This window comes from Heterocephalus glaber, unplaced genomic scaffold, assembly GCF_053883595.1.
Source record: "Heterocephalus glaber isolate CG9 unplaced genomic scaffold, H.glaber_assembly_v1.0 deba00001720, whole genome shotgun sequence".
NCBI lineage: Eukaryota > Metazoa > Chordata > Mammalia > Rodentia > Bathyergidae > Heterocephalus > Heterocephalus glaber.
This window is the reverse complement of record NW_028258433.1, coordinates 70,523-86,214: the sequence shown is the minus strand read 5'-3', so window position 1 is coordinate 86,214 and position 15,692 is coordinate 70,523. Positions and strand designations below refer to the sequence as shown.

The 15,692-nt window shown below is 36.8% G+C and overlaps 1 protein-coding gene across 3 annotated transcripts in view; it reads left to right on the top strand.

The window, feature by feature from the left end:
* LOC147821667 (vascular endothelial growth factor receptor 1-like) overlaps nucleotides 1-15,692 on the top strand; it is a 98,484-nt gene that overhangs the window by 26,345 nt on the left and 56,447 nt on the right. For all 3 annotated transcript variants that reach the window (XM_087199544.1, XM_004854799.4, XM_087199543.1), the window contains exons 2-3: nucleotides 3,484-3,580; nucleotides 4,452-4,678. In XM_087199544.1, the coding sequence (XP_087055670.1) occupies nucleotides 3,484-3,580; nucleotides 4,452-4,678 (324 nt within the window). The remainder of the gene's footprint in view (nucleotides 1-3,483; nucleotides 3,581-4,451; nucleotides 4,679-15,692) is intronic.

The following is a 15,692-nucleotide window of genomic DNA, read 5'->3' as shown; positions in this document are numbered from 1 at the left end:
TAAATAATTTTCTGATAAAGTGTATACTCCTCATGATTATACTGTAGTTGACTTTGATGAAAAGGGACAGCATCATTCATTAGGATATAAAAGCATTCATTCAAATCAGACCTCTAGGCTACCATGGCAAACAGTGGAAAGTTTTAACACCCACCCCAGCTTTACAATGGGAAAATCATTGTTAACTTATTGTGCTCCACCCTTAAAAATGAAATGTCCTGTGGATTTATTATATACATGGGCAGTGTGACTCTGAGCTTGTGAAAAGAGCAAACTGGTGCCATCCATGGTGCGAAGATGTACATGTTTATGGGTGTCAGCATATTTATACTTTTAGATGTATAACTTAAAAGACTGTCTGATATATAGTAGATGATCAGAAAATGTAACTGAAAAATCTTCACTACTCAGGTAGGCATGTGGATGTTAAACTGACTCATAGAAATGTTTTAAGGTATAATATGTGATTTTAAAGCATTTGAAGCATATATATATATATATATATATTTTAGTTTTCCTGTTAGGCTATAGTCTTGGGGTTTCCATTAATCTTTATGAGATCCAAGTTTCCTGTTTCCTGAAGAACAGTGACATGCTCAGTGTCCAGTTAACTTGGAAATAATAGTTTCCTTATATTTTTTCTTTCTTTTAATTTACTACTTTAATCTAGTTCCCTCATTCCAAGTGAAAAATACATTGATGTTAGGTAAGACAAATTATGTAGCACAATATTTTTCTTAGCATCTCCCCAGGATTTCTAATAACCCTATTTTTTTTCAATGTCTTCTCACCACTTAGGTTGTGTTTGGACTAGAGAACAGCATTTGAGTGCAGGGAAAAATGTGAGGAGGGCTTACTTACAGTTTAAGGAATTTATAAATACAACACTTCTCTTTGAGGTTACAGATTCTCTGAGTTAGAAGTACAGTGTTCTAGGTTGCTGATTAAGAGTCACATGATTTAGAAACCAAAGATTCAGGTGCCTGAGCCATGAAAATGAAGCCTTCTTCCCAAAGGCTGTCCTGGATCGTCTCCACCCAGACCACAGAGCTAACTACCAATAATGCCAGAATTTTCCACAGGAAGCTTTGCTGCTCTTGCCCAGCATAGAAACAATTGCCCAATTAAATCTCCAGAGTTCCATACCATAACGAAGGGCAGAAACTCTTCTGGCCTGGAAAATTTTCAGGGTAGGTGTTATCAATTGCTGGCTGTGGCTTTAGAAAAACTTGCTGATTTTGAGCTACATAATGCCTTAGAAAACTCATAAAGATGAGTAAAGTACAAAATGTGTACTTGAATGGGTGAATTGTTCTGAAAAGGGACATCATTCATTAGGATAGAAAATCATTCTTTCAAGTTAGATCTCTTAGGCAACCATGGAAAACAGTTGAAAATGTTTTAAAAATCTACATATTTCTTTATATAATACAGTAGTGGTATCATCCTAGTGAGTAGCAGTGTGACCCTAGACAAGTCATCTCTCTGTCCAGACCTCAGTTCTTTCATCTGTAAAACAAGTGGCTAGACTAGATGTTCTCAGATCTCTTGGGGTTTTTGATAGACCAATTGGATCTGTATGAAATGGTCATTTGAATTGAAATTAATTTTGAGCCATTTTATCTATTATAGTAGTACTTTGATACCAGGACCTATTGTCTATAAAAGTTACTTTAAAATATTAATTTATGGGCTGGGGATTTACCTCAGTGGTGCCGCCACCTGCCTTGCAAGTGCAAGGACCTGAGTTTTTGATCCCTGGTACCAAAAGAAAAAAAATTAATTTATATCATTGTATCATCAGAAGAGCATAAAATGTTCACTTTACATTCTTCTTTGCAATTATATAAGCAAAATATTTTCTGATAGAAGTGGGAAGGTGTCTTACTTTTCTCTTGGTGCTGAGACAGAATACCCAACACCCAAAGTTAAAGGGGAAAGGGTTTATTTAGCTCACAGTTCATAGAGGTTTCAGTCCATAATTGGCTGGCTCCAAGGCAGGGTGGCACATGGTAGAGGGTCATCAGAGAGGAGAAACAATTCATGGCACCCACACAGTAGCAAAAGCAACAAGGGAACCAACAAGCATCTTCCTGCCCCTTTTACTTTATCCAGACCACCTGGATTAGGGCAGTGGCGAACCAATCACTAAACCAAAATGGTTTAGTGATCACATGCCCTTAATCCCAGCATCACACACTCTCTATTCAGCCACCTATGACTGCATGAGGCTCTGTGGGGACATCTAAACCCAAACCATAACAGGATGCAGTTTATTCCCGACCCCTACTCTTTGATAAGGATCACTGATCTCCTGCTTTCATCAGACATTGCAGCTGCCTCCATAGGATGAGGAGGAGGTGGAGGAGGGATGAGAGGGGAGGGGTGTGAGGGATAAGGAGAAGGCAAGAAGGATCCTAATTAGTAGTCTTCTGAGTGGTCAGTGAGAGCTTCAAGGGAGACTCAACCTCTGTAGGACCTTTGTCTCAAAGGATCATTCAATTGAGATAGTCACACTGTATGATAAGAGACCCAAGAGCGTTAGTACAGTCTCTTGTTTTACAGATGAGAGAACTGAGGTCTGGAGAGAGAGGTGACTTGTCCAGGGTCACACAGCTACTCCCTGGGATTATACCACTACTGTATTGTATAAAGACGCATATAGATTTTAAAGCACTTTTACCTATTTCATTGCTTCACAGCAAGCCCCTGTGAGATATACTTGTCAAATAGCACATAAGAGTAGACGATTCCCTTTTACTGCGCCTTTACATAAAGAACTTGTAGATTATGTAAGACAAACTAATGGCTTCTAAAACTGACTTAGATTCTAAAATTAATTTTCCAAATGAGAAAACTAGCTCAGAAAGGAAAATGACTGATCCACAAATATAATTGCTAAACTAATGATAGTTACAACTAGGACACGGAAAATTTCTCTACCTCATAAAAAGTTATTGTTACATACTTATGGGGTAGAATATGATAATTTGATGCATGTATATGATATATAATGATCCAATTAGGGTAGTTAGCACTCATGTTCTTAAACAATTAAAAAGTTATATTTGTACATAATATTTATACATAATTATGAGGTACAGTATGATATTTCCTTTTTATCCAAGAAAAAGATTACACAGGCCTATGTCACTAGATAAGGCACACTGGTATAAAGAAGTCCAATATTAGAAATATACTGGAGATGACATTTAATCTCGAGAGCTTTGAATGTTATTTTCTATTAATATGGTGGCATTTTAACATTTTAAATAGATGTGCTTTTGGATAGTATAATATTTAGGTTACTTGATATAAAGTAACTATAATATTTGTGAGCAAGACTTGAACTAGAAAAATTTGTGAACTAAGAGAAATTTGTATTCAATGTATCTTCTGCATATGTAATTAAAAAGAAAAATAACTTTAAAAAAGATGCAAAGGCAATTTGCAAATAACACATTTTAATAATTTGTTTTCTAGGACCTAGTTCAGGTTCAAGATTCAAAAGTCCTGAGCTGAATTTAAAAGGCACCCAGCACGTCTTGCAAGCAGGGCAGACACTGTTTCTCAAATGCAGGTAAGAAGCTGTTTTGATTTGGGAACAATCTAGTTGCCTTTCCCAAGGCAAAAATCATTCATTCACTGGTACAGTAGAAAGGACCTTTGGAGTAAAGAGGTAGAGACCCAGGAGTCTCCTGGGATCTGCACTCTGCAGCTACAAATATCCAGCTTCACATAGAAGGTGATTCCCAAGTAGGGGACAGCATTACTCATTTAGGGGGCAATGGGGGAATGATAATGCTCAAACATTTTTGGATTTTTGATCTGAGTATTGTTGATACATGCACATTCGTGCTTATAGCAACACAGTTTACAAAGCTAAGTCTAGGAAACGGCTTATATGTCCATCCACAGATGAATGGATAAAGCGAATATGGTATTTATGGAGTACCACCATGCCATAAGGAAGTATGAATTTGAGTCATTTGCAGTGAATAGATGCTCCTTGAGACCATAATGTTAAGTGAAATAAATCAGACACACAAGTTTAAATACCACATGGTTTATCTTATATGAGAAACCCAAAATATAAATTAAAAGCAAAATCAAAGATAGATAACAGGAAGTAGGGAGATAGATTTTCTTCAAAGGGGAAGGGGACCAAGAGATGGAGGGACCAGAAGGGAAGGGGAGGGAAGGAAATGAAAGAAAGAATTAAGATGTGTTATGTACATGTACCGGTTCCCCGCAAGGAATGTAATCATTATGTAATGTGAATGGAAAAGAAAAGCAAAACGTCATATTTTTTTCTGGAAAGAGGATGATGGGTACACGTAAGAGAGAACCTCAGGATAGTGTTTTCTACTGGCAAAATGGATGCTTAGGAACTGGTGCTGAATCCTGATCCCAGCCTTGATTGTGCTTTGTTTTCTTATCTGTGACTGCAGGAGTGAAGCACCCCATTCATGGTCTTTTCCTAAAACTGTGAGTAAGGAAAACAAACGGCTGACCATAACTAAATCTGCCTGTGGAAGGAACAGCAAACAATTCTGCAGTACTCTGACTTTGAATTCAGCTCAGGCAAACCACACTGGCTTCTACAGGTGCAAATATCTGCCTGACTCTACTTCAAATAAGAAGCAAACCGAATCTGCGATCTATATATTTATTAGTGGTAAGATTTTCATTTTTTATATTCTATTTGCTATTGCTTGGTAGTAGGTTATACATTGACCCTGATCCATTGGTAAGGTGGCTTCCTAAGGAAAGACCAGGAAAGAGATTCTACCACAGCTGTAGATATTTAAAGAATGCAATTTTAACACATTTCTTAAGTGTCAATTTCAACCAGAATTTTTTTTTTGCTAAATTATTTTATTGGTACATTTTAGGTATACAATACAATTACATTTCTCATTGGGAATTGTACCTTTAACATAATGCATCTTGGTTCTTATTTTTTCCCCATTCCTAGCCCTCCCTTCACCCTCTCCACCCTTCCCTATTTACAAAGATTTTATTTCCATGTTTTCCATTTCTCATCATTTTTCCTTTCCCTTCTTTCCTTTCCCCTGCCCCTCCCACTACCCCTACCCCTTTGGACCTTTTCTTCCTATTTTGCATTATTGATTATGCATTCTAATCATTGGTACATTTTAGGTATACAATATAATGGCATTCATCATTGGAAATTTGCACCTTTACATAGTCTCTCTTGGTTCTTATTTTTCACCCTTGCCCAGCCCTCCCTTCAACCCCTCCAGTCCTCCCTATTTACAAAGATTTTGTTCCTATTTTTCCATTTTCTCATATTAATCCCATTCCCTTCTATCCTTTCCCCTAGCCCTCCCACTTCCTTCCCCTTTGCCCCTTTTCTTCCTATTTCACATTACCTATTATACATTTTAGTCCTTATTTACACTTTCAGTTTCTCCCACCAGAGAAACTATTCGTCAACTAGAATTTTTTAAGACCCAGTCAGTAAATTGTATGCTAGGGGAAGTATGTGTGTGTATTTATTTCACCAGTGAACCCACAACATCTAGAGTAGTATCTGGCACACAGTAGGATGATTAGTGAATGGTAGAATCTTAGTTCTAATTCTTTTTTTTTCTAATTCTTAATTATTGGAAATCCCAAAATACAACACAAGATTTTGGTCCTTCAACACAACTGCATTCTCTTATATGTTAGAACCTTAAAATGTTGTCTTTTTTTTTCTGGACTAGGGATATAGCTCAGTGGTAGAGTACTGAGCATGTTCAAGAGTGCTTAGCATGTTTGTGGCCATGGCTTTAGTCCTCATCATTACACACACATGCAGTACGATTTTTTTAAACTAAATTAATGTGTAATGTTGCTATTGTTTCTAGCAATTACAAAATTAGATCCCATTGATAATAGTGTATTATTCATGTTCATTAAGCACATATTATGATGCTATAAGACTTGGCACATGCCAGTGTGCAGTGGAAAACAAAAAGGTAAAAATTAATCGTTTTCATTATAATTTTATTCTTTCCTTAGAGAATGAATATATGAAGTAATACCCAAAGGGAAGAAATGAAAAATCCTTAAAAGAATATAAACTGGCACTAGTAAGGAATCTTTGAGAAAGAATGAGAAAAGTGGCTTGTCATTGGGCTCTTCCTGATTTAGTTCCAGTTTCCAAAACTTGTAGAGGGAGATCTAGTGAACATAAAAGCAAGATTAGTAGGCATTAAAAATGACAATGATCTATCAGCATGAATAAAACTATTAGCTGCGGGTCCATCTTCTGGTGAGTTAAAGAACAAGGTCTTTGTACAGGAGGTAGTGCAATAGATTTAACATTGTGGTGGAATTATTTTTGAATTTTTGAAATGAGACGAGTAGAAAATGTTTTAAATGAGCATAACATGCAATTCTCTAGATCCATGATTAGTCTTAGGAGATAGCAGAACAGTTGCATGATGTGATATTGACATAATACTACTGTCAGCTATTGTCGACCTCAATATTTTTTCTGGCGCTGGGAATTGAACCCAGGGTCTTTGCACATAGCTATGTCCTGAGCACTTTTTATTTTTTATTTAGTGTTTTTTTTACTTTTGAGACAGAGTCTTTGTCCCTAAGTTGCTTATGCCAATCTCACACTTGTGATCCTTCTGCCTCAGCCACCCAGGACACTGGGCTTGCAGGTGTGTACCACCTCACCTGGCTTGTTAGCCTGATTTGACTGAGCCACTTTTATGTCCCTGCTCCTCAATCTCTGTTCTGACAATATTTTCCAGGGGTAGCTAACAGCAGGGACTAAACACCCTAGCAGTTATTCCTCACAGGGATGCCTCAGCCCACCTACACGGAAGAGTAGGCTGCAGGCTGGAAAATTGTGCACAGGAAGTCAGCCCATCTCCACAGGAGGGAAGAGAGGGTGGAAGACAGAAAGTAGGACAGTGTGGAGGGGGTGCAGAATTAAGAACAGAGACTTTGGGAGAGGCGACTTGGCAGTTCAGGGGGAAAGAAGACACAATGCCTGATAGTAATGAGGAAAAAAAATCATGTACTCAACCATCTGCTTTCTCTTTCTAGTACCATGGTGTCTCATGTTCTTTCCAACTCATGGAAAAAAGAAAGCACTTTGAAGAGGGTCCTAGAGACTTCCCGTTTTTCTGAGGGAATAGGAGAGAAAGCATTCCTACTAACATTCTCATAAATCTTTCTCCATCAGTTTATCACAGTCTAACTTGCTTAGACACTCGTGAATAAAAGAAGCCATTTTTTTCTAAAAAACAACGTTCACTTCTTCTTCCATGTATCTTCTTCAATAGATGTGCCAGGATTATGGACCCAGCAGGTAGGGAGTCCAGAGCCTACTCACACCAATCCTTCCTTATAATGGAAGAGAAACTTAGCTATTTAGAATCATTTTTATTTCACCTACAAAGGGAAAATTTAGCAAACAACCATTACTTTTGACTGTCAGATGAATTGTTAATCTAATTTAAAGAGGGCAAGGTCCATATCTCTTGATTACTTCTATCTGCAATGTGCCTCTCCAGTAGTGTCTGGCATACCGCAAAAATTCACTATTTGTTAAATTAATAAATGAATTGGCTAACATATGCTGTGTGGAATATATTGTTTAAATTGATTTTGATCATAAATTCTAGGGTTAGTGGGACAGTCATGATGTCTGTTATGGGTTTGGGGCTGTCATGGTCATTGTGCCATGGATTTGTCACGTCTGCTAAACAGACTGTCCTAACAGTAGCATAAAGTTATAAGTCCCAATATCTCAAAATTTCTGCATAATTTGTTAGACACCAGGAAGTTGTCTATTTCAAAGATTGTTCTAGGAAAAGGAAGGATTGTGAGACGCTTTGTATTTCATAGTTTATTATGACACACATGTATTTATAGTCAATATGAATATTATATGAGTTCGCTGGAAAAATTGTTAGGGTATAGAATGGGACTGAATATTTTTGAATAGCATGAATAGTAAAAGGGATTTGAGACAACAGCAATAGTCACAGGAAAGCATCCTGAATCTTATTTGCTAATTAACCATCTGATTTTTAGGGAACACTTGCTGTGTGCCTGCAGCTATCCTACTATGAAAAGTAATGCCTATTTCGTTGTCTTTTTTCTAGTAGTGTGTTCTTAATCTCACCTTATTATGTGACATGATCCATTAAACAATTAGAACTTTTTCAAATAGCCTAACATGTTATGTATTGTCATTTTCATTATTTTATTAATTTTCTTTCTGACAAAATTTTGTCTTCTGATTCCATTTTTATTGAACACCTCCATTACAGGTTAGTTTTAGTTCAGGGGCACAATACATGTTTCTGATAACTCAGAGCATTGTCTTTGGGATTAATAAAACTCCAACCATTTTCTACCATATGACTGTGATTACTCACTAGATATTAACTCACTATTACTTATTTACTGTTGAATATTTACTTCAGAACATGTTGGTCTCTTTGAGGATTTCTATCCCTGATAAACATTGCCAGATATGCTGGCATTTTATTTTAGTTTTCTTATAAAAAAAACTATATGACAAAGTATTTAGATATCTTTTGAAAAGGCAGGTTGATAGTCTATAGTCTTGTCTACATATCACCAAATCCAGTGTGTGGATTATGAGTAAACTCATATTTAGACATTATTGATTGCTGCTGGATAAAAGTCACAATTCCACGTATGCACTGATTTGGATATTAACATCTGATACCTAGTATATAGAAAAAGTAATATGGCCACTTTATCACGGCAGCTTGTATAAATCTGCCAAACCTCTAGTATAATCCATTAAATCATTTTACTTAAGTAGTTATATTTAACTCCTTTAGTTGATTCAATTGTCTGGCAAATTAAATTTTACATTAATATAACTTCCTACATTTGTTATATTTCTCTTCACTTAAACAAATGGTTTTGTTTATGTTATGCCATATATTCCTTACCACAATCCAGTGAAGTTCTACTCTCTTCATTTTACAAGTGAAGGCCCAAGAATCCACTTTCCAGCAAGGCTCTGGGAGGCTATGGGGAAGGGGTTAGGGAAGGTTGTCAGATTTTCCCTTCGAAGTCTCAGTGGCAGGAGATGGGAAGAGGCAAGGAGGCCGATTAGAGGGCTGCTGTGTGCACCAAGGCAGGAGAGATGGCAATCCCAGTTTGCCATAGTGGTGGTGGGAAAGGAGTTGGTAGATTTGAGGGATTCCATCACCCTTGTTGATTAGATGTCTGATGGGTGAGGGGAAGCAAGGAATCAGGGTGACACTCAAATTCTGCAAGGAACAATTAGGCAGTTTGTTCTCAGTTCCCTAGACAGGTAGAGCTTTGTTCCACTCAATTCCTCTTAACGTGAAGATACCATCATCATCATCATCATTATCATCATCATCATCATCCTTCCAGGTACACCTTTGGTGTAGTCTGGGCATGTGGCTTTTGAATTGGATAGCTGAAAAATTGAATCTCCCTGTTATTAAAGCTTTAAAATTTGAAGTCATAAAGAAAAAACTGTAATGTAGTTGCCCTACCCCTAATTTGTTGCTAATTTCAAAAGATTTCTAGAGCAATGATAATGTTAGGGCTATCCAGCTATCCCCTCTGGAGAAAAAAATAGCACTTTCATCATTCTTTTCTGATGTTCTGGTGTGCACAAGAAATTGGCTTTGGGCCAACCTTTTCTAAAAATTAGAGAATTTCATGAAAATTATTGTAATATATGAATTGTGACTGAAATGTAAGAAAAGTGATCAGGAGAGTTTTTACATGGCATCTCCAAGGTATTTAATATTTTGTTGATATCTTCAATTTAATTAGCAAAACTTTGAACTTAGCATGTTGAGTTTCCTACGTTGTAAAATTAACCTATTGTGAAATAACCTATTCCTCCCTTCTCTAGTCCCTTTAGAAGCTACCTAAATAGAATGTCTTCTCTTGAAGAACTATAATTAGAAAGTGAAAAAATAGGGTAGGGGTATAGCTGAGTATCTCTAGTTATTCCCTGTAAAAGAAACTGTCTCTTCTTTTATCTTGATTGTTTTTCTTTCCAAGTCTATTAAATAGGCTAGAGTGTTTTCAAAAACAGTTATTTTTTTCCATTGGTTTTCCATATGCGTAAAACTAATGAGATCTGCATTAACAGCCTAATTTGAGCTAGAAAAATTAGCTGACACATTGTGTCTGTAACCAAAAAGTAGTAGCGTTTCTAACAACACAGGTATTCTGGGAGAGAATAATAATTACGGCTTTACATAAAGGATTTAGTGGGAAAAATTTCTAACAGGCTATGGGACCCTGAGCAAGTAATAATCCTAACAATGCAGATGTTCTGAGGAGTCTATGCTGTCATTTGTACAGCACTTGAGATTTTCTTAAGAGCATTTATACCATTATCTCAGTGAGAAACTGAGTTGTTGTTTTCTCCATTTTACATATAAGAAACAACTTCATTGACTTACACTAGAGAGACACGTCATAGAGTGACAAGCCAGGATCAGGTCCAAGTCAGAAAGCCAGGTGAGGGCTATTTCCCCTGCACTGCAATTTGAGCTCTTGACCTCAGACCATGACCTACTTGTTGTTTTAGTCTTTGAGAACATAGATTATATAATTGTTACTTTTTTTTTTTAAATCTCAAATTAATTTTTTTCTTTTAAGGAATAATAAGCTAGTTTCAGACTGTATTTCTAAGTAATAGACCTTAGAGAAGCAAATCCTGATACCAAAGAGCTTTGTGTTGTCATCTGTTGTAGTGGTCTTTAATGAGGACCCCACTAATGCACGGAGCATGGAGGTTCTTCCATCACCCCCTTTCTTTAGATTCCTTCCTAGATCTGCCACAACTGGGGACACAGACAAGCTGATTGGCCAACACTGCCTGGCAGGATGATGCCCAATTTGCCATGCTCATATAGCAAGTTCAATAAATGTGGCCAAAATAACAAGCAGGGACCTGAATAGCAAAGGTAGCAATGTGTAGACTGACTATAGAGTCTCGCTGCTTCCACTTACCCCATGATGTAGAGAGCCACACTTCTGAGGTGGAATATGTGAAGGCTGTGAGTTCTTCATCCTAGATCGAAGAGGAGGTACTGATGTTTTCAAAGCGGCAATCATGATGAGCAGAGAGCATTGCATGACTGTCAAAACCTCTATAGTATTTCTAAGGAGTCAATGCTATAATTTTGTCAGAGACACTTTAAAGAGAAAGTATAGTTTCTATTCCTCAGAATTCTCCTGCAAGGGAAAATGGACTAAAACAGTTTACATTTTGTTGAAGAAAACAATGAATAAACCAACTGAAATGAACAAACAAGCAAGAACTCTTAGCTACCTTTAGCTGGCTGAATTCTCAGGGATAGATTTCTTAGGAAATCTGACATTAACCTTTGCTTGGTTAACTTGTAGAGTTGTAGATATTTAGCTTTCAACATGTTCTCATTGTCCCTTTCCCCTGCCCATCCAAAGAATCTCTCCCCATCCTTCTCGTACTTACTTCGCTTCCATCCCTACCACATAGCTCCTACTTATTTTCTGATACCTATGTTTCTTGGAGTACAAACTTTCCAGTTAGAATTGGTTTCCATGTTTTGTCCCAAAGGTTGTGATTCCAAACACAGCGGTCACTTGAGCCACTGTAAGTACAGACAGGCTGGGTGACAGGTCAGATTTTCTTTTCACATTCTAACCTGATATATTTGCTCAGGGGACAGATAAACACATTGGGGCATCCAGTTTGAACTATCAGATTCTGGACTACAAATCTGGAAACCCAGTTGGGTTTCCTGAAATGTTAACAGTCTGAGGCTGATTTGCATTTACAAAATTCTGCTTCAAAGGATCTTCTGTAAAGTATTCCTAGGAATTTTCTGGCCTGTCTGCATATAGAGTCATCAAAAATCTGGTACAACGTCAGGTTTTATTGGATTGTTAAAATAAAATTGTGAAAGAAGAGAAATGAGTATGTCTAGGTTTAAAATATGCCTGGATGTTGGTTCAAATCAAAGAATTTTCCTTGGGAAACACACTCCTCTACATCCTGGCTATGTGCTCCTTCTAGGGCTGAAGCATGAAAGAGATTATGCATTCTATCCATCACTGAGGGACAGCTGATTAGGACCACATGGTGAAAGTTTAGAAAAGAGTAACTTAACTCTTAACAATTTCCTTTTCAGCTACATAAAAAAAAAACTGATGGAAGACATTCTTGATATTGTTAAGCCCTGTGATTTCACATTTCCCTTCTAAAAACATTTTTGTCATTAAACACTAAGGGACATTGACTGTAATATGGAAACACATATGGCTGGGACGGAAGCCACTCGTGTTGGTGGAAGTATTGGTAGTTAGACACATTGCATGTCTCAACCCTCACCCCAGTCTTTGTGTTCACTCAGTGTGTTCCCAGGAATGTCATCTTAGCACTTGATGGTACCTGTCCAATGATTAGGCCTTTCCCTCAGAAAGAGAACAATTCCTAGTGCTCCCCAGGCTCCATGCCAGAAAATTTTGGCATGCCAGCTCTCTAGAGCCACATTGCTGAGACCTTCTAGCAACAACATAATTGTGTATCACCAGACATTAATAGAACTACATAAATCCTCAAAAATAATCAGAATGAACTTGGTCTTGAATGAGCCTCTTGGACACAATCTAAGACTTTGAAAAGCCAAAGACTGTGGTAGAATTATGAAATCTTAAGATGACAGTGAAGTCCAAAGGCGATAAAGTCGATCGTGTGCTCTCATGTTTCCCCTACAGCCAGGAAGTATGAAAAATAGTGGGTCAAAACTTTATGGTTTTCAGGATTTTTAAAAAATCTCCTTCAAGTAATTTTTTAAGAAAAATGAGCAAGGGACTTTTTCAGAAAAAAAAAATCCCCTTAAAATGAATAGGCTTTGTTTCTGATTTTAACAATATTAAAGTTATGAGGAGGTAATCTATTTTTATCTTTATGTTCATTGTGGTTCTAATACTCTTAAAATTTTCCTTTGCTATTTAAAATAATTGTTATTCTGTCATTGGATGCACTTTTGCTGAGTTACATTTAGCAGCAATCATAGCTAACTGTACAATTCAAAATCTATGGCTTACCCCCCTTCCCTTCCTTCCTTCATCAAATGTCAATTAATAAGCTGTACTTGAAACAATAGAACCTGAGCTTTGGTTTGTTTTCAAATCCCTGTTCTGATATTTTTTAGGTCTTTGACTTTGGAGAAATTATTAATAAGAAATAATAGCTAACATTTGGCTATGTCTTACTCTGCTGAACACCTCCTAAGCACTATGCACAACAACCCTATGAAGTAGCACTCTCTTCTGTTAGTGTATGTGTGTTGGGGGTCAGGTGTTTCATAGCTCAGTCTTAGGTTCACAGCAAAATGGAAAGGAACATACAGAGATAACCTATATATCCCCTATCCAACATGCAAAGCCTTCCCCATTACCAACCTCACCTTCCACAGCAGTACATTTGTTACACTGATGAATCTACAATGAGATACTTTCATTACCCAAAATCCGTAGTTAATAGGGATTCACTCTGTTGTGCTGTTGATGAAGTTAGACAAATGTATAATGACATGTGTCCCTCGTGATCTTATCGTACACAGTACTTCCACAGTGCTGAAAATCTTGTGTGCTCTGCCTATTCATCCCTTCCTCCAGACCCCAGTTCCTGGCAATCACTGTACTTTTTTACTGTTTCCTTTTCCAGAATTCATACAGTTGGAATCATATAGTATGTAGCCTTTTTAAATTGGCTTCTTCCATTTAGTAATGTCCACTTAAGGTTCCTCCATGTTCAGTACCCTTACCAGCATTTGATGTGGTCCCTCTTTAGAATTTTGACATTCTCATAGGTGTACAGTGGTAGCTCATTGCTTTAGTTTCAGACATGATGTAGAGCATCTTTTCATATGTTTGTTTACCATTTTATATGTCTTTGGTAAGATACTTGCTAAAGTTTTGGGCTCATTTTTGAATGGGGTTGATGTTTTAAGAGTTTTTCTGTGTGTGTGTGTGTGTGTGTGTGTGTGTGTGTGTGTGTGTTTCCAGTTACGGTCCTTTATCAGCTGTGTTTTTTGTAGATATTTTCCCCAGTCTTTGATTTGTCATCTTACCCTCTCAATATTGTCCTTAGTGGAGCAGAAGTTTTTAATTTTAATAAGGTCCAGCTTATCAATTCTTTCTTTTATGGGTGGTGCCTTTGATATTTTACCTAAAAAGCCAGGGCCGGGGATTTAGCTCAGTGGTTCTGGCGTCTGCCTCGCAAGTGCAAGGACCTGAGTTCGATCCCCAGTACCAAAAAAAAAACAACCCCAAAAAGTCATTGCCATACCCAGGGCTATCTAGGTTTCCTTCTACATTCTAGGAGTTTTATAATTTTGAATTTTATATCCAGGTCTGTGATCCATTCTGAGTTCATTGTTTTAGAGTGTAAGGTTTGTGTTTATACCTTTTTTTTTTTTTTTGCATGTCCATATCCAGTTGCTCCAGCACCGTTTGTTGAAAAGACTATCTTTGACCCATTGAACTGCACTTGCTCTTTTGTCAAAGATCAGTAGACTATATTTATGTGAGTCTATTTCTAGGCTGTCTATTGTCTTTTCTTGATTTTGTTTTTTTTCCCCAATACCACTGTCTTGACTATTGTCTGCTTATATTAAGTCTTGAGATTGGGTTGTAGTCCTCCAATTTTGTTTTTCACCTTAGATAATGGATTCTTTTGTTTCTCTGTCTAAATGTTAGAATCAGTTTATCACAATCCATAAAATAACATCTGTGAATTTGATTGGGATTGCACTAAATCTATAGATCAAGTTGTCAAGTCAGGAAGAACTGACATTTTGACAATATTGAATGTTTTGTGAACATGAAGCATTGTTGCATTCATTTAATTCTTTGGTTCTCATAGTAGTTGTGCAGTATTTCTTATATGTATAGATTCTTGTCATATTTTGTTAGATTTATGCCAGAGTGTTTCATTTTGGGAAGTACTAATCTAAAATAGTTTCATTTTTAATTTCAAATTCCACTTCTTTATTCCTGGTATATAGAAAAGTAACTGACTTTTGTATATTAACTTTGTATCTTGCAACTTTTCTATATTCACATTGCATCAAGGAATTTTTTTTGATTCTTGCAGATTTTCTGTATAGATGATCACATTATCTGCAAACAATGATAGTTTTATTTTTTTTTCTTTGCAATCTGTATATCTTTATCAACTTCTCATGACTTATTAATTAGCTCAGACTTCCAGTAGAATTTTGCAAACGAATAATGAGAAGGGGCAGCCTTCCCTTATTCCTGTTCTTGGTGTCAGCTGTGGCTGACAAAGTATACCTGGGAAAGATTTCAGGCTTTCAGCTGACTTCATTCACTAAGAAAATGAATCCATTCTTGGGCTGCATTAATAAATATTTGGAGTCCAGAATAAAGGTGGTATTAGTCTTGCTGTTCAGTTTACACTTCAAGAGAAGCAATGAAAATTAAGATTTTCAAAGCAAATTCCAAAACCTTTCTAAACTTTATTTCATCCTCTGTAAAATGGGTACTTGCCTAATAGGGTTGTCAGTACTAAATAATTGGATCATTTTATTATTTTCCTTGGCAGGAACAACTGAAGGGACTGAAATGTTCAATCTAAAAAAGTAAATAACTGGTTGGGAAAATAGAAG